Raw genomic sequence first — 25,219 nt, 5'->3', positions numbered from 1 at the left:
AGGAGGAATGCTGCCTATGACCCCAAGAACACCATCTCCACCGTCAAACATGGAGGTGGAAACATTATGCTTTGGGGGTGTTTTTCTGCTAAGGGGACAGGACAACTTCACCGCATCAAAGGGACGATGGAGTGGGCCATGTACCATCAAATCTTGGGTGAGAACCTCCTTCCCTCAGCCAGGGCATTGAAAATGGGTCGTGGATGGGTATTCCAGCATGACAATAACCCAAAACACAAGGCCAAGGCAACAAAGGAGTGGCTCAAGAAGAAGTACATTAAGGTCTGGAGTGGCCTAGCCAGTCTTCAGACCTTAATCCCATAGAAAATCTGTGGAGGGAGCTGAAGGTTCGAGTTGCCAAACGTCAGCCTCGAAACCTTAATGACTTGGAGAAGATCTGCAAAGAGGAGTGGGACAAAATCCCTCCTGAGATGTGTGCAAACCTGGTGGCCAACTACAAGAAACGTCTGACCTCTGTGATTGCCAACAAGGGTTTTGCCACCAAGTACTAAGTCATGTTTTGCAGAGGGGTCAAATACTTATTTCCCTCATTAAAATGCAAATCAATTTATAACATTTTTGACATGCGTTTTACTGGATTTTTTTGTTGTTCAAATAAACCTACCATTAAAATGATAGACTGATCATTTCTTTGTCAGTGGGCAAACATACAAAATCAGCAGGGGATCAAATACTTTTCCCCCTCACTGTATGTGTTATTTCATAGTTTTGATGTCTTCATTATTATTCTACACTGTAGAAAATAGTAAACATAAAGAAAAACCCTTGAATGAGTAGGTGTTCTAAAACTTTGAACGGTAGTGTTGTCACTTGTGTATAGTACTATACATGCACTGTCTATAACTGCAGTTTTGTATTTCCCTTGTGCTAGATGGCTCCCAATTGATTTTGACCAACACATAGATTAGGAAATGAAACAATGCTGCTGATGACGGTGATGGGTGAGAATCAAAAAGGAGCATTAAGTTGAAACCTTAACCTTTCTCCCGGCCTCTATTGAAGACTGTCACATCCTTCAGGTTGACCCCGAGACCACTTCTCATGGTGACTGCCTCACTGGCTTCACTTTTGAAGCCTCGCCGGATGGAACCGTTGGAGTGAGCTCTGAAGACAGAGAGAGAGAGAGAAAAGTTTTAAAAAGTAATCAAGGACACTTTCTTCTTAATTTTTCTTTGATTCTTAAAAGTACTTATCAATGCCACTTTATCATTCAGAAATGTCATTGATAATGACATTGAGGTATGCTAGTACATTTACATAAATATGGTGCCCCTCATGTAAAAAATACTCCGCTGAGGTTCTCCACACTGAGACCTCTGGGATGAAGGGTTAATACCAGGTTATATGATCAGACTTTACAGCCCAATCTGTGTGCATATAAGGAAGTATTAAATTACCTGTCAGACCAGTAGATGTAAGCTCCGAACACGGCCACGGAAAAGAGGTCTACGTTGGCCGCTGACAGTACAATCTCCCTGCTCTCACCCGTCTCAAGGTTGATCCTCTCTATCTTGTCGGTGCGGGCGTCACACCAGTATAATCTATTTTCCTGGAAAGTAATTTGAAAATGCACATCACCAGACACATCCCCTATCCTCTTATGGGGTACATTGGGTACATTATATCCACTCAAAGAAGGATGAGGATAGGCTGCTGGTATGAAACTACTTTAGGATGAGGTGGATGGATCAGAGCTAATAGGACATGAATGATCAGAAGGTGTCTGGTACTGTACCTCATAGTCTATGGAGATCCCATTGGGCCAGGCGATGCCAGAGTTGACCAGGGTGACCTGATCGGAGCCGTCTAGACGGGCTCGACCTATGCAGGGGCTCTGGCCCCATTCTGTCCAAAACAGATACCTGAGACAGATAGATAGAGGGTGGGTGATAGAGGGAGAGAGCGAGAGGTTGGGGAGAGAGAGAAATAGAGAGGGCAGAGTGGCAAACCCAGAAACATTAACATCCAACTGGTTGGACAATTGGAACAGATCTGAAAGGACAAATTGTGTGATCTAATGTGATACCAAAGTTATCAGAGGCTATGCAAGTAAAATCATATATTGTTACAATTTAGTTCTCCACAAAGCTCTTCTTACAGTAGGCATTTCACACTGTGTCAACACCAGATCATGAAAGTTTAGTGGCAAACTTAAAATGAATCATACTGCACTGCACAAAACAAACATCAATGCAGGGATACTGGTAAGCCTAATGACATCAGTTGGCCTTCATCTGCTACATGATCTATTTTCAGTCCAGAAACAGCAGTATGACCCAATGATTATTATCCAGCAACATCTTGATCTCTTTCAGGAGGTGGTCAACGCTGTCTGACTCATTTCACTCCCTGCTGGTCAAATACATTTCCATTTCCTCTGTCCATTTTCAACTTTATCTCTTCTTATTGTCTGTTACCCATTCATCTTTCTCACACACACACACACACACACACACACACACCCTTTCTGTGGATGAACAGCGATGGCTCTAGGTTGGTCGAGTCCCTCGGAGATGACTACAGAACGGTAAGCACCACTAAGACGGGCAATCTCTATGAGGTTGAAACCATGGTCTGTCCAGTAAAGGTTACCTGTGGGAGGAACACAAAGATACTGGTATTAGAGTTGTACAAAGAACAGTTGTGTAAAGGACAGTGTTATAATAGTTTTAATGCATACCTTTATTTATACAGGTTAGTCACATCGAGATAAAATCTCAGGAAATGTTTGATGAAGGTACTGTATATCCACATAGGACCGCTTAAAGTAAGAAGACATTTTGTACATTTTACAGAAGACGATACTGACCAGCGATCCAGTCCACTGCGATGCCCTCTACCCTGCTGATGCCCGTGGTAATGATGTCCTCCCTCCAGGTCTGATCCCTCTTGGCTCTGGAGATTGTGTTCAGGCCCATGTCTGTCCAGTACACTGTGTCATTACCTGTGGAATGGTAAGAAACAAAGAAAAATAACTGCACACTTGTGGTATTCTAGAGTATATTAGTTGGTGCATAGACTGGAAACTTTTGGTATTCTTTAGTAGTCATGCGTAGACTTGAGCTCGTTAGTAATAATTTTCACCTCAATTCCAAGTGTGTGGACCTGATCTTTTTGTACTGTTGTGGAAAATGTAGGCACATTAATAGGCCTCCCTATTATTGTTAGTGTTTTTTATGGAAGCAAGCTTATTATTATTATTACAACTACATGCTCCATTTCACAAAATGGGGATGTAAATTATGATTATTGTTCACATGTCCATTCAGACCTTATTTCCTTGTTGAAATGCAACATCGGGACATGAAAAGGCTATTGTATACCAGATTTTATTGGAAAATAAATTGCATATGTAAAACATAGCATCTAAAATGTTATGATCCTTTCTGATTATAACTCTATTTCATATACGACAGGATGAAATACAAAGTCATTCATTTCCGAGTCCAGCCTTAAAGCCTTAAGTACATTTCGTTATTTGCCTGTCAGTTCAGTGGGCCCAGGTTGTTGGGAGGATAGGCAGCGTTGTGTTTATTTGCATCCTCCTGTTTATACAGAATTCACACTCCGTTAACACATATCTTACATGTGACAGGATCCAGCTGGAAGGCTTTCATCTTTTTTACGCACCAATGACCTGCTTCATAATGATATGCAAATTCTTTGTGTGAGCTATCCACCGCTGCTGTTGCTGGTTGACTCTGCGCTTAGCTGGGTGTTTGCATGTTCACCTGTATAACAGCAACAAAGGGGAGGGCAACCAAGACCTTATGCATACAAAAGCCTAAAACTAATTTTAGCTAAGGTTTAAGATTTGAAGTTTTTAGGTTTAGACTAGTTTCCTAAAATGCAAGTTGTCGCACATCAAGATTACCATTGACATTCAGGGTCTCTGAGACATTTCTGACATCCACTGTCTTTGAGCTTTCCGTACTGTGGGAACTGCTGCCTTGCAACACTTATTTTCTGCCATACCTTCATCCCAATGGACACACCACGTCATTTCAACGTGGATAATTGGGTAATATTTGGTTGAGACGTTGATCAATGAGGTTACAACCTATATTCACCCACTCAAACAGAAAGCCAAAAGTTAGTTGAATTTCCAATGTGTATCACCAGGCTTTCAACCATATTCCAATGGAAAAACAATGTCAGATTTCTGGTTTAGTTGTCACCCAAATGTCTATCACTGCGCTTTCATGACAACCATTTCAAAGCACAGCAAAAAGTTGAAATGGGACTACGTCAGATATGTTGTTTATTTATACAACAGATTAATGTGTTCTCAATGTGATTCATGTAATAGCACAACCACATGATCTGGATTGCAGTTGGGATTACATTAAAAGTACATGGTTCAAGTGATCAATGCTGATTATTATTACATAATTTGTGAAGATCGCCTCAGACCTGCGATGACCTATGCATGCTATCTTGAACATGCACGCTTTATATAACTACATAAAAATACATTTATAGTTACAGCAACCTCAAAATGTGGCCATGTTACTCATTTGAAGTTTGAATGTTATATTAGTTTGGAAGATAGCCTTAACTCTAGGCTATTTACTGTATTACAAAAGTAATATTGAATTGTGTTTGGTTGACAACAACCAAATATCAACATTTTAAGGAGATGTATTTAATGCTTAGACAGTTCCATCTGAGCCACTGTCTTAATTACATTCTTTAATTTCTTTTCTGGGTTGAGTTGGAGACGTGAATTCCATTATCATTTGTATAATTGTCAACAAGTTAATAAGCTACTTATTGTACTTCAAAAGTGATATTAAAAATTGTGTTTGGTTGTCAACGCAACCAAATATCAACATTTGCAGATTTATATTCTGCTTGGATAGTGCCATCTGTGCCACTGACTTCACCTGACTTTAATTCCATTTTGTTTACAAATTAATAATTGATATGTTGGATTCACGTCTCCATCGCAACCAAAAATCGAAGTTGACAACCAAAAACATCATCACTAAATATCGTTACATTTGAAATTATTCAGAGCTTGAAACCCTTGGCCTATTGTATTGTCTATTTTTAGTTGAATTATAATAATAGCTGTTGATGACTTTTCAAATACTATATAGGCCTAAATAACATCATTGATGATACGTATATGAGTGATTAAGTATGGTCACATTTCATTTGCTCTGGTAAAATTACTTCGACAGCAACAGTGAATCTACAGTATTTTGTTTTTAAGTGGAGCTCTCTCAACAATCATTCTCATGACAGCACATTAGTAATATTTTGTGACAAATATCATAGCTAAGCAGGGTTTGGTTAAAATCCTGGATGGGAGAACAAAGAGTAGCTGTATATAGATACATTTTTTCTTCTATATATCGTTGAAGATCTGACATTGTTTTAGCGGTACAAATTCAACGTATTTTAAACAAAGTTTGTCTACGTTGAAATGTGGTTAACATGATGACATTATCCTCTGGTTGAAATTTCACCCTCAAAACAAAAGTTTACGATACTTTTTCCAAATAAAATATATTTGGTGTCCACATCACCAACAACCTATCATGGTCCAAACACACTAGGGCAGTCGTGAAGAGGGCACGACATAGCCTATTCCCCCACAGGAGACTGAAAAGATTTGGCTATGGGTCCTTAGATCCTCAAAAAGGTTCTACAGCTGCACCATCGAGAGCATTCAGACTGGTTGCATCACTGCCTGGTATGGAAACTGCTCAGCCTCCGACCGCAAGGCACTACAGAGGGTAGTGCGTACGGCCCAGTACATCACTGAGGCCAAGCTTCCTGCCATCCAGGACTATACCAGGCGGTCAGAGGAAGGCCCTAAAAGTTGTCAAAGACCCCAGCCACCCTAGTCACCCCTGCACAGAAAGCGGTACTGTAGTGCCAAAAGGCTTCTTAACAGCTTCTACCCCCAAACCATAAGACTCCTCAACAGCTAATCAAATGGCTACCCAGACCCCTCTTTTACACTGCTGCTACTCTCTGTTTATTATCTATGCATAGTCACTTTAACTCTACCTACACGTATATATTACCTCAACTGCCCCTGCACATTGACTCTGTACCGGTACCTCCTGTATATAGCCTCACTATTGTTATTTTACTGCTGCTGTTTAATTATTTGTTACCTTTGTTACTTAAGGGCTTATAAGTAAGCATTTCACTGTAAGGTCTACACCTGTTGTATTCGGCGCATGTGACAAATACAATTTGATTTGTATTCCACATCACAATACGTTGACAAATTGCATTGAAACAACATTGATTCAACAGGTTTGTGACCAGTGGGATCCTATTCTATCAAATGTGGGCAGGTAACAGCTTTCCCCTCCACTCTTATCTCTAAATCATGTGATATTTTTGTAAACAAAGGTTTTATGCAACACTTACAATGCTACTGTGCGTGCATGTGCTAGATAAAGCTTCTCTTTCCCAGTAGGCCGATATAGTTGTTGTCATCAAGGAGCATTGTGGCAACATATACAGTATATGAAGCATAACTAGCCCTTAATTTATTCATTTGACAGTGCACGTTCAAGCACTTGTCAGTGTAATAAATCCACCATATTTAGAACATGAATTATGCAAGAGAAAACCCATTATATGACAAATGCCAGCACAAGCCATTGGGTTAATCCATTACCATTTCCTTGTTACCTTCATTTGATACAATATCTGGGGAATTACTTTGTGTCAGGCCTGGTTCAGGGGCATGTGGAGAAACGGTTGGTGTTTCTCATGAGTCTCTACTAACATGGACTTATTACTCTTTCATCTGTGCAGCCCTCAACAGCACCACTAACCATTATTCAACAGGGTTAGAGAGAATACTACAATAAAGGTTTTTCTCTAATTTTTTTGCGTCTCTCTATCCCTCTCTCTCTATTTCTCCCTTTCTCTCGCAATTTTTCTCTTGATTACAAACTGCCATTTGGAGTAAGTTTTACGTATGATGCGGAAGACGTCATGCAGGGAACAATATAAAGGGGTCATAAAATCAATAAACTGTAGGTTTGACTGTTGACTGAGGAGATGTAGTTAATGACCGTGTCCCCACTCTTATTTATTATGGTCTGAGATCAGCAGTCCTACTCTGAGACGCTTTGTGAATATGGGCCCTGGTGGTACCTACCTGCATGGAAGTCCACCCCCACAGCGAACAGGGTCCCAGTAATGGGCATCAGAGTCTCCATGTTGTCATTGGGGTCCAAGGCGATCCCTCTGATCCCCTCATGGATGGAGTACATCAGAAATGACTCAATGCCTACAGAGTAGGAGAGGAATTATTCCATTACTGTAACATACTGTTAGTCTCTTGTGAACGACCTAACATCAATGTTAATGGCGTGCACGCAATATGTGGTTCTGGATTCAAAGATTAACATACTGTAAATAAATATGCATAGAGTACATTTATTACAGTCAAATTGAGTATGTTTTCGTATGATTACAGAGGTTTCTATAGTACTTATTTGGAAACAGTGAATTCATGTCACAGACCTTGTGGTTACTCTGATGCTAGGTTGTCTGAACTGCTCAATGTATTTCTTGCATGGTCACTTAGGTGTGCGTCCTAAACAGCCCATAGAGCCAATAGGGCTCCGGTCAAACGTACTGCACTATATTAGGATGAGGGTGCTATTTGGGATGCACATTTAGTTAGAGCAGACTTGCAGTCTTACCCTCACAGGACATGCGGTCGGTGCGAAGGCTGTAGCCCACAGTACAGGAGCAGCTGCGGGTGTTCTCTGACGTGGGGAAGCAGAGCTGGGAGCAGCCTCCATTGTTCACCTGACACGGGTTCCTTCCTGGAAAGGCCATGGTGAATTGTGTATTAATAAGGATATAGGACACCATTGTTAGCTTCATGGACATCTTTACTAAGATAAAATCTGAAATGTTATTCAGAGCACTATAGGTACTGTAGTACATCATGGTGTCACATTTCTGGAAGTCAGTAGATGGAATTGATAAGTGCATAAATAAATGTGTGTGTACGTGTGTGTTCCTTACCTCTCTGTCCCTCCCTGTCGTAGACCTTCATGTGAACCACTCCGCTAGTCTTATTCCTCAGAACCACAGGATTCCGTCCGTCTCTCTTGTTCACCGTCCCCAGATGGGCTGAATCATCATCGGCCCACCACAGTTTGTTACCTGAAACAAGGAAATGTCCTTAGAAACCTCATTACCACCATATCTGTCTGAATTGTTATTGTGTTATTTAACCCTTATTTATTCAAGAAGTCCCATTGAGATCAACATACCTCTTTTACAAGGGAGACCTACATATATTGCATGCATGAATACTGGAATATATGAATTCTGACAATGCAATAGGCTACTAATGATGCAACGTTTCATGTAGTGAAATTCTCAAATGAAAAATAAACCAGTAGCGTTGTTGACCCAAAATACTCTATCCTGAGCCTCTACTACACACAGGTACGTGTTTGTTGATTTCCATGTTTGAGTGGACCTACTGCACAGTTGTAGACTGTAGAGTACCTGCCTGGTGTTATTCATTACTATGTGCTTCTGAGCAGAAGAAGTGGTTAAGGAGAGGAAACTTGTATCATGAGTTTGGAGAGTGATGTGTCCATGTTTGGTGTGTGTGTGTGTGTGTGTGTGTGTGTGTGTGTGTGTGTGTGTGTGTGTGTGTGTGTGTGTGTGTGTGTGTGTCACAGGAGGTGGGCTCGTGGTAATGACTGGAGCGGAATCAGTGGAATGGCACCAAATACATCAAATCAAATGTTATTTGTCACATGCGCCGAACACAACATGTGTAGACCTTACAGTGAAATGCTTACTTACAAGCCCTTAACCAACAATGCAGTTAAGAAAATACCTAACAAAACCAAGCGATACGAATTAGAAATAATTAAAGAGCAGCAGTAAATAGCAATAGCGGGGCTATATACAGGGGGTACCGGTACAGAGTCAATTTGCGGGGGCACCGGTGTCGAGGTAATTGAGGTAATATGTACATGTAGGTTGAGTTAAAGAGACAATGCATAGATGATAACAGAGTAGCAGCAGCGTGGGGGGGGGGGTCTGGGTAGTCTGGGTAGCCATTTGATTAGCTGTTCAGGAGTCTTATGGCTTGGGGGTAGAAGCTGTTTAGAAGCCTCTTGGATCTAGACTTGGCAGTCCAGTACCGCTTGCCGTGCGGTTGGAGGCCGAGCAGTTGCCATACCAGGCAGTGATGCAACCCGTCAGGATGCTCTCGATGGTGCAGCTGTAAAACCTTTTGAGGATCTGAGGACCCATAGCCAAATCTTTTCAGTCTCCTGAGGGGGAACAGGTTTTGTCGTGCCCTCTTCATGACTGTCTTGGTGGGCTTGCTCCACTACAGCTCTGTCGATGAGAATGGGGGCGTGCTCGGTCCTCTTTTTCCTGTATCTCCTTTGTTTTGATCATGTTGACCGAGAGGTTGTTGTCCTTCCATCACACGGTCAGGACTCTGACCTCCTCCCTATAGGCTGTCTCATCGTTATCGGTGATCAGGCCTACCACTGTTGTGTCATCAGCAAACTTAACGATGGTGTTGGAGTCGTGCATGGCCGTGCAGTCATGAGTGAACAGGGAGTACAGGAGGGGACTGAGCAAGCACCCCGGCGGGGCCCCCATGTTGAGGATCAGCGTGGCAGATGTGTTGTTACCTACCCTTACGACCTGGGGGCGGCCCATCAGCAGTCCAGGATCCAGTTGCAGAGGGAGGTGTTTAATCCCAGGATCCTTAGCTTATTGATGAGCTTTGAGGGTAATATGGTGTTGAACGCTGAGCTGTGGTCAATGAATAGCATTCTCACATAGGTGTTCCTTTTGTCCTGGTGTGAAAGGGCAGTGTGGAGTGCAATAGAGATTGCATCATCTGTGGATCTGTTGGTGTGGTATGCAAATTGGAGTGGGTCTAGGGTTTCTGGGATAATGGTGTTGATGTGAGCCATGACCAGCCTTTCAAAGCATTTCATGGCTACAGATGTGAGTGTTACGGGTCGGTAGACATTTAGGCAGGTTACCTTAGTGTTCTTGGGCACAGGCACTATGGTGGTCTGCTTAAAACATGTTGGTATTACAGACTCGGACAGGGAGAGGTTGAAAATGTCAGTGAAGATACTTGCCAGTTGGTCAGCGCATGCTCGGAGTACACGTCCTGGTAATCTGTCTGGCCCTGCTGCCTTGTGAATGTTGACCTGTTTAAAGGTCTTACTCACATCGGCTGCAGAGAGCGTGATCACACAGTCATCCGGATCATGGTTTGCAGGTCTGTGATGCCATTCCATTTGCTCCGTTCCGGCCATTATTATGAGCCGTTCTCCCCTCAGCAGCCTCCTGTGGTGTGTATGCATCCCATTTAGGAGTGGAACTATCCCAGCCCCCCCCGGTTAAATCCAGTGACGCTCTCTATTGGCTTCAGACTGGACTAGAGCAATTGCCTTGCCTCAGACGTGACAAGGCTTTTCCATTCAAAAACCCAGCGGAGTGCAATGAACCTCACTGAACAGGTGCAACCAAGCACACCTAACACTGAACTGCTGAGAGGGCTTCAGAGGTGTACCCAGAATAAAATTTGGCCAATTCACCCAATCTGAATAGTGATCTATGAACAAAATGTGTTCTGAAGTTACCAGAGGGACTATACTTTTATATTTATTAGAAGTGCCATTATCAACAAAGATTCAGTACATATTTCTCAACACATGTATGAGAATTGAAGTGTTGATAATTCAATGAGGCTGTGATTATGCACAGACGAGGTATTACCATTTTTCAGTCGCAGACAGTGGATGTGCCTAAACAGAAAAATGACTTTCAAAGATATACAGTACTAGTCTGGTTAAGTGTGCCTTGAATTCTAAATAAATCACAGACAGTGTCACCAGCAAAGCACACCCACACCATCACACCTCCTCCTCCATGCTTCACGGTGGGAACCACACATGCGGAGATCATCCGTTTACCTACTCTACGTCTCACAAAGACACGGTGGTTGGAACCAAATATCTCAAATTTGGACTATTCAGACTAAAGGACAGATTTCCAACGGTCTAATGTCCATTACTAGTATTTCTTCCAAGCAAGTCTTCTTCTTATTGGTGTCCTTCAGTAGTGGTTTCTTTGCAGACATTTGACCATGAAGGCCTGTTACTGGAACTCTGTGAAGCATTTATTTGGGCTGCAATCTGAGGTGCAGTTAACGCTAATGAACTTATCCTCTGCAGCAGAGCTAACTCTGGGTCTTCCATTCCTGTGGCGGTCCTCATGAGAGCCAGTTTCATCATAGCACTTGACGGTTTTTGCGACTGCACTTGAAGAAACTTTCAAAGTTCTTGACATTTTCTGCATTGACTGAGCTTCATGTCTTAAAGTAATGGTGGACTGTAGTTTCTCTTTTCTTATTTGAGCTGTTCTTGCCATTATATGGACTTGGTCTTTTACCAAATAGGGCTAACTTCTGTATACCAACCTTACCTTGTCACAACACAACTGCTTGTCTCAAACGCATTAAGGAAAGAAATTTCACAAATTAACTTTTAACAAGGTACACCTGTTAATTGAAATGAACTCCAGGTGACTACATAATGAAGCTGGTTGAAAGAATGCCAAGAGTGTGCAAAGCTGTCAAGGCAAAGGGTGGCTACTTTGAAGAATATATATTTTTGTTTACTATATGATTCCATATGTGTTATTTCATAGTTTTGATGTCTTCACTATTATTCTACAATGGAGAAAATAGTAAAAGTAGAGAAAAACCCTTGAATGAGTAGGTGTTCTAAAATTTTGACTGGTACTGTATGTTTCTATATTCACAATTATTTCTTATTATTGTTTATATTTATATTAAATTGCAGAGCTGTGACAATTGTCTGCTTTAAAGCTATTAATGTTATTGTTATTGTTTGTGTTTATTGCTCAGTTCTGCAAATGAAATATCCTAACCATCATAACCATTGTCAGCAGGGAAACTGCTAGATGATTATGATTGAACCCTAGCAGTGTCTAAGAGGCCCATAAAGCAGTTTGGCCTTCAAATTGAGGAAGAATAAAAAAAAAAATGTCTTTCTTTTTATCAGATGTAAATTTTGTGTTTACCATTCATCATATCTAATAAATAATAAAACAAAAATATCAAAAACAACTTTCTATCGATAGATTCAAACATGCAACCTTTTGAACCAGAGCTAGATGCTTACGCCCATCCCCATCCCCGTCCACAATGCCCTACCAGTATCATGGGTGACCTGCCTGAATAAGGTACTAACCAGATTAAAGAATTAGACAGCTGACAGCCTTATATGAGACATGTGCAGTCCCTGATCTGATCACATTACAACTCATTTACTCATTTACAAGGATTTTGCTACGCTACACCCGCAGTAACATCTGCTAAATACGTGTATGCAACCAATAAAATTAGATTTCATTGAATCCAGTGGAATTTTAAAGGGAAGAAGCATCATGGATTAGATCATGTGATAAATAGATCATATATCCTGCCAGCTGTCACGCCCTGACCTTAGAGAGCCGTTTTATTTCTCTATTTGGTTAGGTCAGGGTGTGATGTGGGGTGGGCATTCTATGTTGTCTATTTCTTTGTTTTTGGCCGGGTATGTTCCTAATGAATTGAAATGTATGCATTCACTACTGTAAGTCGCTCTGGATAAGAGCGTCTGCTAAATGACTAAAATGTAAAATGTAAATGTAATATCTGACCACAGACTATAATAAAGTACGATGTTACTTATTTACAATCACTTTCAAAATGTAGCCTAAGTCTCAGTTGTTGTAAAGGAGAAATGGAAGGAACCCACTACAGTTCAGTGAAATAGTTTTGGGATGAAAGTCAACATTAAAAGGAAAGTAAAACTCATTTTCTGGAATCAGCCAAATTGCTTTGAGTGAGACTGACAGCCTACATGCTGCTTCCCAAACAGTTGACCCTCCGGATCACCTAGTCCAGATTAGCTGTGCTTTCTGCATTAATTTGTTGCCACTGGGGCCAGTGGGTAGTGGTGATTGCTTGGTTGTTGCTCATCATATTTAATTTAAACTTCAACCAATGTGTTTGATTCCATGCAACTGGAGGCTGATAGATGGATCACCCACACCGTCTAAACACCTAACCTAACACACATACACACACACACACACACACACACACACACACACACACACACACATACATACATCTTCTAAACACAGGCCCTCAGATCTCCGTTTAGCACAGCAAAAAACAGTAACACACAGCACCAGGAGTTGAATGGATCAACCTGGTGTCACACACACTGCTTTCATTAACTCCATTCACAACTGTCCTTGGCAATCATCAGGATGCATCAGTGATTGTGCAAAAAATATGCAATTGTTAACATTTTGGGGGAATTGCCATTTGTTGTGACTAAGCTCGTCAAATCATCTGATAGCTACGTCGACAACTATAATAATTTTTCTGCTCATTCTGAAACTTTCAGTTTCGAGTCTCAACATGCTGTTTTAATACTTCAACTGAACATTCTCATAATGGCGTTTGTCATGCAGCAGCAGGAATCAAATAGCAGTTAGTGTCCATTTCACATGACAGTGATAAGCCAGCAGTGGGTTAAACTAAACTATAGATAACCCATCAGTACGCAGGGCACTCTTGGGCAAACCTCTCATTGATGGTAATACACATGCACGCGCACACCAACACACACACTCACAGTCCCCTACTGTGGGGAGAGGGGGGGGGCAATAGATCCAGGTCAGCCGCCTGTTAGATCTCAATCTCTCTTAATTGACACAGGCTGACGGCTGAGAACAAGCCTAACCACTACAAATACAGCATTTCATTGATTAACCCAAGGCAGACCAAAGGCCTCCGCTACAGGAAGGAAGTGTTGTTTAATCAGCGTTCAATAACTTTGATTCGTTAATGGAGCAGAGAAAATGGAAAGCAGTTTTCACATACACTATCGGTCAAAAGTTTTAGAAGTTCAAGGGTTTTTCTTCATTTTTTACATTGTAGAAGAATATTGAAGACATCAAAACTATGAAATAACACATATGGAATCACATAGTAACCAAAAAAAGTGTTAAACAAATTAAACAAATATATTTTCTACTTGTGATTCTTCAAATAGCCACCCTTTGACTTGATGACAGCTATGCACACTCTTGGCATTCTCTCAACCATCTTCACCTGGAATGCTTTCCCAACAGTCCTGAAGGAGTTCGAACACATACTGAGCACTTGTTGGCTGCTTTTCCTTCACTCTGCGGTTAGACTTATCCCAAACCATCTCAATTTGGTTGAGGTCAAGGGATTGTGGAGGCCAGGTCATCTAATGCAGCACTCCATCACTCTCCTTCTTGGTCAAATAGCCCTTACACAGCCTGGAGGTGTGTTTTGGGTCATTGTCCTGTTGAAAAAAATGATATCCCATCTGGTTTGGGCTTAATGGGACTGGCGTATCGCTGCAGAATGCTGTGGTAGCCATGCTGGTTAAGTGTGCCTTGAATTTAAAATAAATCACAGTGTCACCAGCAAAGCACCCCCACACCATAACACCACCTCCTCCATGCTTTACGGTGGGAAATACACATGCGGAGATCATCCGTTCACCTACACCGCGTCTCACAAAGACACGGCGGTTGGAACCAAATATCTCAAATTTGGACTCCAGACCACAGGACAAATTTCCACCGGTCTAATGTCCATTGCTCATGTTTCTTGGACCAAGCAAGTCTCTTCTTCTTATTGGTGTCCTTTAGTAGTGGTTTCTTTGCAGCAATTCAACCATGAAGGCCTGATTCACGCAGTCTCCTCTGAACAGTTGATGTTGAGATGGGTCTGTTACTTGAACTCTGTGAAGCATTTATTTGGGCTGCAATATCTATGGCTGGTAACTCTAATGAACTTAGGGCTGGGGGAACAGGTTTTGTCGTGCCCTCTTCATGACTGTCTTGGTGTGCTTGAACCATGTTAGTTTGTTGGTGATGTTGACACAAAGGAACTTGAAGCTCTCGACCTGCTCCACTGCAGCCCCGTCGATGAGAATGGGGGTGTGCTCAGTCCTCTTTTTCCTATAGTCCACAATCATCTTCTTTGTCTTGATCACGTTGAGGGAGAGGTTATTGTCCTGGCACCACGTGGCCAGGTCTCTGACCTCCTCCCTATAGGCTGTATCATCGTTGTCGGTGATCAGACCTACCACTGTTGTGTCATCAGCAAACTTAATGATGGTGTTGGAGTCGTGCCTGGCCGTGCAGTCATGAGTGAACAGGGAGTACAGGAGGATCAGCGTGGCAGATGTGTTGTTACCTACCCTTACCACCTGAGGCCAGCCCGTCAGGAAGTCCAGGATCCAGTTGGAGAGGGAGGTGTTTAGTCCCAGGGTTCTTAGCTTATTGATGAGCTTTGAGGGCACTATGGTGTTGAACGCTGAGCTGTAGTCAATGAATAGCATTCTCACGTAGGTGTTCCTTTTGTACAGGTGGGAAAGGGCAGTGTGGAGCGCAATAGAGAATGCATCTGTGGATCTGTTGGGGTGGTATGCAAATTGGAGTGGGTCTAGGATTTCTGGGATAATGGTGTTGATGTGAGCCATGACCAGCCTTTCGAAGCACTTCATGGCTACAGACGTGAGTGCTACGGGTCGGTAGTCATTTAGGCAGGTTACCTTAGTGTTCTTGGGCACAGGCACTATGGTGGTCTGCTTAAAACATGTTGGTATTACAGACTCGGACAGGGAGAGATTGAAAATGTCAGTGAAGATACTTGCTAGTTGGTCAGCGCATGCTCGCAGTACACGTCCTGGTAATCTGTCTGGCCCTGCAGCCTTGTGAATGTTGACCTGTTTAAAGGTCTTACTCACATCGGCTGCGGAGAGCGTGATCACACAGTCTCCCGGAACAGCTGGTGCTCTCATGTACGTTCCAGTGTTATTTACCTCGAAGCAAGCATAGAAGTAGTTTAGCTCGTCTGGTAGGCTCGTGTCACTGGGCAGCTCTCAGCTGGATGTGAAAGTGCGCTGAAAGTGTGCTCTCCACTTTCCTCTGGTATTTATTTAGCAACCGTGATAACACATCACTCCAGATACAAGCAACAACTCATACATAAATTTAGCCGCCTATACACCTAAACATTAGTGATCTGACATACTGTACTGCATGGAAAGTGACTATTTTTCAGTCTGATCAACTGTAGGCTACTAACAGCAGCTGCATCCGCTCTGTCCTTCTGTCCAGGGTAAACGAAGCGGTAACATTCTGCATTTACAGCCCATTTGTTTGTGAGAAAATGTGAATGGGATCAAATTTGGCTTATATTCAAACCTAGACTTTTTAAATCTAAAATGATTAACTGAAAGTAATCAATAAACACAATAGCTAAAGACTGAGTCCATTTTTAATTAGGCCAACAGATGCATAGGGCAGGACTACACAATGCAAACCAGCATAAAGCAAGCTCAGCCCTGTGAGTTTCAATGACCAATCATGTTGCTTTCTCTGTGATTAGGAAACCCCTTAGTTATTTAATTTAACATATAATTCATATGAACAATTACAAGGCTGCTGCATGTGAACTGATTAGAAAAACTCTGGTCCCATCATAACCCATATTAAACGTTTTTACAACACATTACTCACGTCATACCATATAAGGTTCAGTTTTTTACTTGTCAGGTTACCAGATCAGGAAAAATGATGGACCCCAGAATTCCACCACACCACTCTGGGACCTGTGGTACCACCTCTGAACTATTTGGTGTGAAGACATACAATACGCAAACAAGACATTTTGGTTGATTTATTAGTATTAATTTGTTATCATTTCTACGATTTTTCTTTCACATTAGACATATGGAGTAGCTTCTGTACGTCGGAAGGAAAAAAATGTAATTTAATAATTTTATTTTACATTTAATTTCTAGGCAAAAAAATATAAAGACTCTCTCCAACATCTTCTTCAATGACGTTCAAGGCACTAGAAGCTGACTGGTTTAAATGTTAATAATGCAAAATATTAGACATTTCTAATATAATTATTGATATCAAACATTTAATTTGACAGAATTTTTTTCATTATCAATATAAAAATGTGTTTCTCCACTGAATCCTATGGGGAATTATTGATATGACTTCTTTATTTTAATTTGATATTTTTACCCCTTTTTCTCCCCAGTTTCGTGATAACCAATTGGTAGTTACAGTCTTGTCCCATCGCTGCAAGTCCCGTATGGACTCGTGAGAGGTGAAGGTCGAGAGCCGTGCGTCCTCCAAAACACGACCCCACCAAGCCACACTGCGTCTTTGACACACTTCTCGTTTAACTCGGAAGCCAGCTGCACCAATGCGTCGGAGGAAACAATGTACAACTGCCGACCGTGTCAGCGTGCACTGCACCTGGCACCTGCCACAGGAGTTGCTAGAGCATGATGGGACAAGGACAACCCGGCCGGCCAAACCCAACGTATCCCAATTGTGCGCTGCCTCATCGGTCTCCCGGTTGCGGCAGGCGGCGACACAGCCTGGGATCGAACCAGGATCTGTAGTGACACAGCTAGCACTGCGATGCAGTGCCTTAGACTGCTGCGCCACTCGGGAGGACGATATAACATTTTTGGGATAAATATTTTTTTTAATCTATAAAAGTAATTAAATGATTGATATAAAACAATTATATGAATATACGGCTTTCCATACTGAGACACACAAGCCCATAACACTAGCAAGCAAATAAAACGCAACAGTATATAATAAGCAATTTCCCTTCGGAACAGATGGTGTACAGTATATAATCAGGAACATATGAAAAAGCAAACAATATTACTAAACCTGATGGATACCACAGCGTCAATTTTATTATAGATCACAACAGATTATTCTACATTCAATAAATGTGGGTCCTTTCCAAGAGAAAACTGGGTATGGATTTTTAAATGAAAGCTTTGGAGTTGAGAGTTGGCTGGAGAATAAAACCAATCTCAATCATTCATTCCACACCATGGACTACAGCTGAAGAGCAGACATCTGTCATTCACCTGTAAAGATGATTCACTGGGAAGAAAGTCGATACGCTTTTCACTAGGAAATGTCATCAACAGATCATATTTGGACACAATGTAATTTTCTTGAAAGAACATCACAGCCGTTCTTCAATTATGTAGCTGTAAATAACCTATACAGTACGTAATGGATGTAAAAACATTCTCAGCAGGATATGTTTATAGTTTCCAGCTAAAATCTCACCTAAGTACTGAACATTATTTCAATATCAAAGCAAATTTCCATCAGGCTTACATAGCTATAAAAAGACATACACCTTAAATAATAGTTACTCTTTATTTTTTATTTTCTTGATCATGGGTCGGATCTCTTTATATGACACTACTGTGTTTGATTTTGACTGTGTCTGTTGTGTCTGTTCGATTTGTTAGTTATTTTGGGTTGAGTAGAAATTTGAACGAAATTGGCCAGGAAAATATATTCAAACTAAATATTTGCAATTCCATGGTCATGGGTTAGAATTTGAAAAGTCACAAAGCGAATGTGTAAGGTATTCTTCATGCATCTACATTTGTATTTGCATTGCAAAACATTAGTCTGACCCGTTTGGCCACTCTTCTCATTAGTAAAGCTCATAAATATCATACCTTGACATTTTTATGATAATTGGCATTATGAACTAAGAGTTATGAACTAAGAGTTATTAACAAAGGGTAGTGACAGTTTTACAAACATGTTTCACACACACACACACACACTCTTTCCTAAAGCCCCTAGAAATACCACTTGACCTTGTGGGGACTAACAAAATGTCCCTAGTTGATTACATTTTATTCGTTTACCATTATGCTAGGTACAGCTCCGCCTTATCTCAGCTCACTGGTCACGATAACAACACCCATCGGTAGCACACGCTCCAGCAGGTATATCTCACTGGTCATCTCCAAAGTCAACACCTCCTTTGGCCGCCTTTCCTTCCAGTTCTCTGCTGCCAATGACTGGAACGAATTGCAAAAATCGCTGAAGCTGGAGACTTATAGTTCCCTCACTAACTTTAAACATCTGAACAGCTAACCGATCGCTGCAGCTGTACATAGCCCATCTGTAAATAGCCCACCCAATCTACCTACCTACCCCATCCCCATATTGTTTTTAATTACTTTTCTGCTCTTTTGCACACCACTATTTCTACTTGCACATCACCATCTGCTCATTATCACTCCAGTGTTAATTTGCTAAATTGTTCTTTTGCTCACACTGTATATAGACTTTCTTTTTTTTCTCTATTGTGTTATTGACTGTACACTTGTTTATTCCATGTGTAACTCTGTGTTGTTGTTTGTGTCGCACTGCTTTGCTTTATCTTGGCCAGGTCGCAGTTGTAAATGAGAACTTGTTCTCAACTAGCTTACATGGTTAAATAAAGGTGAAATAAAAATAAATAAATAAAAATTATTCTGTGGACTTCTGGTTCCCACAAGTATAGTTCAATATGTCCTCACACACACTTCCTTTCCAATATCCAATATAAATACTTGTAAGTATAACACCTCCGCACAATTGTTCTCCATCTTTGGCAGAATATAAATATGCCACTCAAAGCAATTAAAATAATTTCCACAATACAACCAAACTTTCATTAAGTATGATAGATGGCTTGTTGTGAACACATCATTCCACTGTTCTACTGTAACCTTCTACTGCTTTCAAACTGTCGTCTTGCATTCCGGGTCATATCGCCGATCCAACCTTTCATTTTCCATTTGTTTTGTCTTGTTTTCCCGCACACCTGGTTTACATTGCCTCATTGCTTGACGTGCTGAAGGGGGGCCCGGTACATTTGCAGTGGTCGGCTGAGGCGGACAGGGCTTTTGGTCACCTAAGGGCTCTGTTTACCTCGGCTCCCGTGCTGGCCCATCCGGATCCCTCTTTGGAGTTCACAGTGGAGGTGGACGCGTCCAAGGCTGAAATAGGAGCCGTGCTCTCTCAGCACTCGGGTACGCCACCGGGTACGCCACCGAGCGAAACTATGACGTGGGGGACCGGGAGCTGTTGGCTGTTGTCAAGGCTTTGAAGGCGTGGAGACATTGGCTTGAGGGGCTAAACACCCTTTTCTCATCTGGACTGACCACCGCAATCTGGAGTACATCCGGGCAGCGAAGAGACAGAATCCTCGCCAGGCAAGGTGGTCCATGTTTTTTACCCGTTTTACCCTTTCGTACAGACCAGGTTCCCAGAATGTCAAGGCAGACGCGCTGTCCCAGCTGTATGACACAGAGGAGCGGCCCATGGATCCCACCCCATACTCCCGGCCTCCTGCCTGGTGGCGCCCGTAGTATGGGAGCTAGACGTGGACATTGAGCAGGCGTTACGTGCAGAGCCCGCTCCCCTCCAGTGTCCCGCTGGGCATCTGTACGTTCCGTCTGCTGTCCGTGACCGGCTGATCTATTGGGCTCACACGTCACCCTCCTCTGGTCATCCAGGTATCGGTCGGACAGTGCGCTGTTTGAGTGGAAAGTACTGGTGGCCTACCTTGGCCAAGGACGTGAGGGTTTATGTTTCTTCCTGCTCGGTGTGCGCCCAGTGTAAGGCTCCTAGGCACCTGCCCAGAGGTAAGTTACACCCCTTACCCGTTCCACAACGGCCATGGTCTCACCTGTCGATAGATTTTCTCACAGATCTCCCCCCTCACAGGGTAACACCATGATCCTGGTCATTGTGGACCATTTCTCCAAGTCCTGCCGTCTCCTTCCTCTGCCCAGGATCCCTACGGCCCTACAGACTGCAGAGGCCTTGTTCACTCACATCTTCCGGCACTATGGGGTGCCTGAGAATATAGTGTCTGACCGAGGTCCCCAGTTCATGTTGAGGGTCTGGAGTGCGTTCATGGAGCATCTGGGGGTCTCGATCAGCCTTACCTCAGGTTTTCACCCCGAGAGTAACGGGCAGGTGGAGAGAGTTAACCAGGATGTGGGTAGGTTTCTGCGGTCTTATTGCGGCCGGGGGAGTGGGCGGCGTTCGTGCCCTGGGCAGAGATGGCCCAGAACTCGCTTCGCCACTCCTCTACTAACCTCTCCCCCTTCCAGTGCGTACTGGGGTATCAGCCGGTTCTGGCTCCTTGGCATCAGAGTCAGACCGAGGCTCCTGCGGTGGACGACTGGTTCCGGCGAGCGGAGGAGACATGGGACGCCGCCCATGTTCACCTTCAGCGCGCCGTGCTGCGCCAGAAAGCCAGCACAGACCGTCACCGCAGTGAGGCCCCGGTGTTCGCACCAGTGGTGGCTGGTCCGCACCAAGAGTCTGAGGTGCGGGAGGTTCCTCCGCCCCCTGTGGACATTGAGGGGGCCCCGGCGTACGCCGTTCACTTCATATTGGATTTGAGGCGCCGGGCGAGGGCCCTTCAGTACCTCGTGGAGTGGGAGGGGTACGGTCCGGAGGAGCGATGCTGGGTTCCGGTGGAGCACGTGTTGGACCCTTCAATGCTGTGGGAGTTCCACCGTCTCCGTCCGGATCGCCCTGCACCTCGCCCTCCGGGTTGTCCCCGAGGCCGGCGTCGGCGCGCGGCTCAAGGGGGGGGACGGGGGACGGATGTACTGTCACGACTCCGAAGTCGGTTCCTCTCCTTGTTCGGTCTTCTAGCCATGGTTGACCCACCTTTCATTTTCCATTTGTTTTGTCTTGTTTTCCCGCACACCTGGTTTACATTCCCTCATTACTTGACGTGCATATAACCCTCTGTTCCCCCCATGTCTGTGTGTGGAATTGTTTGTTGTAAAGTGTATGTGCACTTCAGACTGGTTTGCCACGGGTTATTTTCAACCCGTATTTTGTTGTTCTGGGTGGAGTTTGTGTTGCCTCATTAAACTGCTCTGGTTGTTACCCAGTTCTGCTCTCCTGCGCCTGACTTCCCTGCAGCCAGTTACCCACCTCCTACATGCACCGAATACAACAAGTGTAGACCGTGAAACGCTTACTTACAAGCCCTTAACCAACAGTGCAGTACAAGAAGAGTTAAGAAAATATTTACCAAATAAACAAAAGTAAAAAAAATACAAAATGTAACACAATAAAATAACAATAACGAGGCTATATACAGGAGGTACTGGTACCAAGTCAGTGTGCAGGGCTACAGGTTAGTTGAGGTAATTTATACATGTAGGTAGGGGCGAAGTGACTATGCATAGATAAATGCATTGTCACATTCGTTCCAACTTCAATAACTCCGGACTCTAAGCCGACACTATAAAGTAGTGAACTTCAATTGTTGTTTCCTTATTTGCTGACCGTCTAGTTAGTATTTTTAAACTTGCAGTGAGGAAGAGGCACGCTTGTTCGTTTGCTGAGAAAGGCGGAAGGTCTGCATTATGATCACTAAATACGGTGCATCAAAGGAGAATGAATTTTCCTTTGACAACGTTTCTGACCGTCAACACCAAGTTAAAACAGCAACCATCTGCCACTGCTTCTCATTACCACTCCTGGCAAACAGACATGTGTCTTTGTACAGCAAGAGGTTTCCTCCCAATTGTCCAGATTGTAACTGTTAGGATGTGTAGTTATTTAAAATGTATATCCTGAATCAAAATAGGGGAGTGAGAGTAATGCAATTATGAAGTCAGATGCTGTGTGCTGAATTAAATGTCTTATGAGACACTGTGGTCTTCCTTCTCCTTTTCCATCTGGTCTTAAATCAATCACATTAACAACCTCTACTTTGATGTTTGGAATGTATGTTTTTTTCATCCTCTGAGGCCAAACGTTACGTTCCTCTCTTTGTTTTAAGTCCTACCATGTGGCTGACTAGTAGCCAGTGGAGGAAAAATAATGGAGAATAATAACTTTATAGTTCCACAGTATTTCTATTCCCACTATGCATTTATTGAAAAAGTTTCATTCACAGATTCCAAACTCCTTGCAAACGTTTCACCTTAGACTCGACAGTGACCTACATAGGCTTTTTCATTAAAGTGTGACCAAGCTTTAGAATCAGTTCAGTCATGCGCGAGTCTTTGTATTATGTATGGTGCAATGGCACAACAAAACAAATAGTATTGAGAAAGAAATGCCATCTTATTGAAAAGAAGCACCATGTCGCAGTAATAACATCCAACATATTAGATCCAGCACTGATACAAAGCAACAACACTCCATATGGGCATCCACATCCATTTTCATTACAACAAAAAAATCTATCATCTATCAACATGCAGCTCTAGCCAGTGGTTTAATTATCTAATGCCCAGACAATTTCACACAGAGTGAAGCAGAACTGTCACAGTCATACCACAACACTGGTTAAATGGCTTTATCCAGGAGCCTCTTAACTAGCAACATGTACAGGCCTAGGCCCTAAGCCTCCCCACTTTCTCCCTTAATCCATGACGGGGATCTGGTTCACTGGCTGACATGCTCCACTATTCCAGCCTGATGAAGACCTTCGGGTCCAAACGTTTCAAAATACAACAGAGGGAAGATTCATCTACTCTTTATGTCAATAGTTTTTTTACCCACGTAGTGGGTACACTACGTTTTAAACTAGCCACAACTCACCCATAACAGCCAGGGCCGAGGCTTTGGTTAGCTCCCTCTTCATGCTCTCCAGCACCTCCAGACCACTACCGTCCACATTGCACCTGTTGATAGTGCCATTACCAGAGCTGATCCAGTACAGCTTGTTGGCTGTGTAGTCTATAGAGAGACCTGGGGGAGAAGAATGAAAGGGGGCTAGTGACTATATGATGCATTTTCTTTTTAAAGTCAGATCTTTGTGTCAGATATGGTAAACCACACAAGTGGGAAACACTGGTTGCAATAGCATCATCACATGTCAAATATTTAATGACTTGGTCCACATGATGGCAATCAGTAAAATGTACATATGCAAGATGCATCTGGTATTGAATGTACAGTTTGTATAATATGTGTCTGTGGGGGTGAGTGTGAGATTGTTGCAATCTTTTTTGCAGCCTGGGATGTGACTTCATATGTGAAAGTATGTATGTAGGACTATGTGTGTATCTATAGGAGTGAGTGTAAGTGTGAGCATGCACATGTTTGTGTGTTTGCGAGTGTGTGCGTGCCTGCTTGTGTGTGTGCATGTGTCATGGGTGCATGTGCACGCACATGTGTTTGTGTGAGTGCCTGCGTGTGCATGTGTGCATGTGTGTGATGTTGTTGGAAGGATTCGTCGCAGCATGCCTGTGAAATGTCTATGACCTCCATTTGACATTATAAATCATTTGACCAGAGAGTGACTCCTTCCTTTTTAAATCCATTCTCTAGCAGACATGATGAGATTTGACAGAATGGCACTATTGATGGTGGCAACTGGGGGCTACTTCAATTGTGTTTGCGGACAGCTCTGTCTCCCATGGTGTGTGTGTGTCTGTGTGCGCGCACCTGTATTCCCATTCACAACACATCATTCATTTACCACCATCCCCAGGTCCGGCCCATCATCATCAATGAAGTCATGTGATGTATATGGCACGCTGGCAATTTATATTTCTGACAGGGCATACCAAGACTACCCGACAGACACAGTGAAGACAACGGTACTGTGTTTATCTGAGAAAGTGAAGACTTGACCTTGCAGGTCTGTCTGTGCTGTAAGAACACGCCGCTTGAGGCGTGAACCTGCAGATGAACAATTGTGCACTGAAGCTTGTATCATCTGAGTATACGGTAGAAGTTCAGGTTGAACAACTGTGTATGGCAGCAGAAGAGGTTTTCAGTTAGGTCAAGTGTACCAAATGATTTCAACTCTTACCTTTTGGAAAGATGCTATCTTTGTATCTTTGGAAATACACCAACAACAAAAAAATCACCTAGTGCTCATTATGAGGAGACATTAACTGAATGGTGTACATTTTAGGACATCCCTACTAGAGGTCGACCGATTATGATTTTTCACCACCGATAGCGATTATTGGAGGACCAAAAAAGGCCGATGCCGATTAATCGGACGATTTTTTAATTTTTAATTTGCAATAATGACAATTACAACAATACCGAATGAACACTTATTTTAACTTAATATAATATATCAATAAAATCAATTTAGCCTCAAATGAATAATGAAACATGTTCAATTTGGTTTAAATAATGCAAAAACAAAGTGTTGGAGAAGAAAGTAAAAGTGCAATATGTTCCATGTAAAAAAGCTAACATTTAAGTTCCTTACTCAGAACATGAGAACATATGA

General features: G+C 42.7%; 1 protein-coding gene across 7 annotated transcripts in view; it reads right to left on the bottom strand.

Moving 5' to 3' along the window:
- lrp1bb (low density lipoprotein receptor-related protein 1Bb) overlaps window positions 1-25,219 on the bottom strand; it is a 446,550-nt gene that overhangs the window by 109,795 nt on the left and 311,536 nt on the right. For all 7 annotated transcript variants that reach the window (XR_006761946.1, XR_006761945.1, XR_006761947.1 and 4 more), the window contains 9 exons: window positions 23,566-23,715; window positions 8,038-8,178; window positions 7,707-7,832; window positions 7,157-7,288; window positions 2,831-2,965; window positions 2,484-2,613; window positions 1,757-1,883; window positions 1,419-1,570; window positions 1,001-1,125 (listed from right to left, as the gene is read on the bottom strand). Coding sequence is in view for 4 of the 7 variants with exons in the window: in XM_014173709.2 (XP_014029184.2) it covers window positions 1,001-1,125; window positions 1,419-1,570; window positions 1,757-1,883; window positions 2,484-2,613; window positions 2,831-2,965; window positions 7,157-7,288; window positions 7,707-7,832; window positions 8,038-8,178; window positions 23,566-23,715 (1,218 nt within the window). In the remaining 3 variants the exon portion in view is untranslated. The remainder of the gene's footprint in view (window positions 1-1,000; window positions 1,126-1,418; window positions 1,571-1,756; window positions 1,884-2,483; window positions 2,614-2,830; window positions 2,966-7,156; window positions 7,289-7,706; window positions 7,833-8,037; window positions 8,179-23,565; window positions 23,716-25,219) is intronic.

This window comes from Salmo salar, chromosome ssa25 (assembly GCF_905237065.1).
Source record: "Salmo salar chromosome ssa25, Ssal_v3.1, whole genome shotgun sequence".
In the NCBI taxonomy this organism is placed as follows: domain Eukaryota; kingdom Metazoa; phylum Chordata; class Actinopteri; order Salmoniformes; family Salmonidae; genus Salmo; species Salmo salar.
The sequence above is the reverse complement of the archived record's forward strand: the minus strand, read 5'-3'. Positions and strand labels throughout refer to the sequence as shown.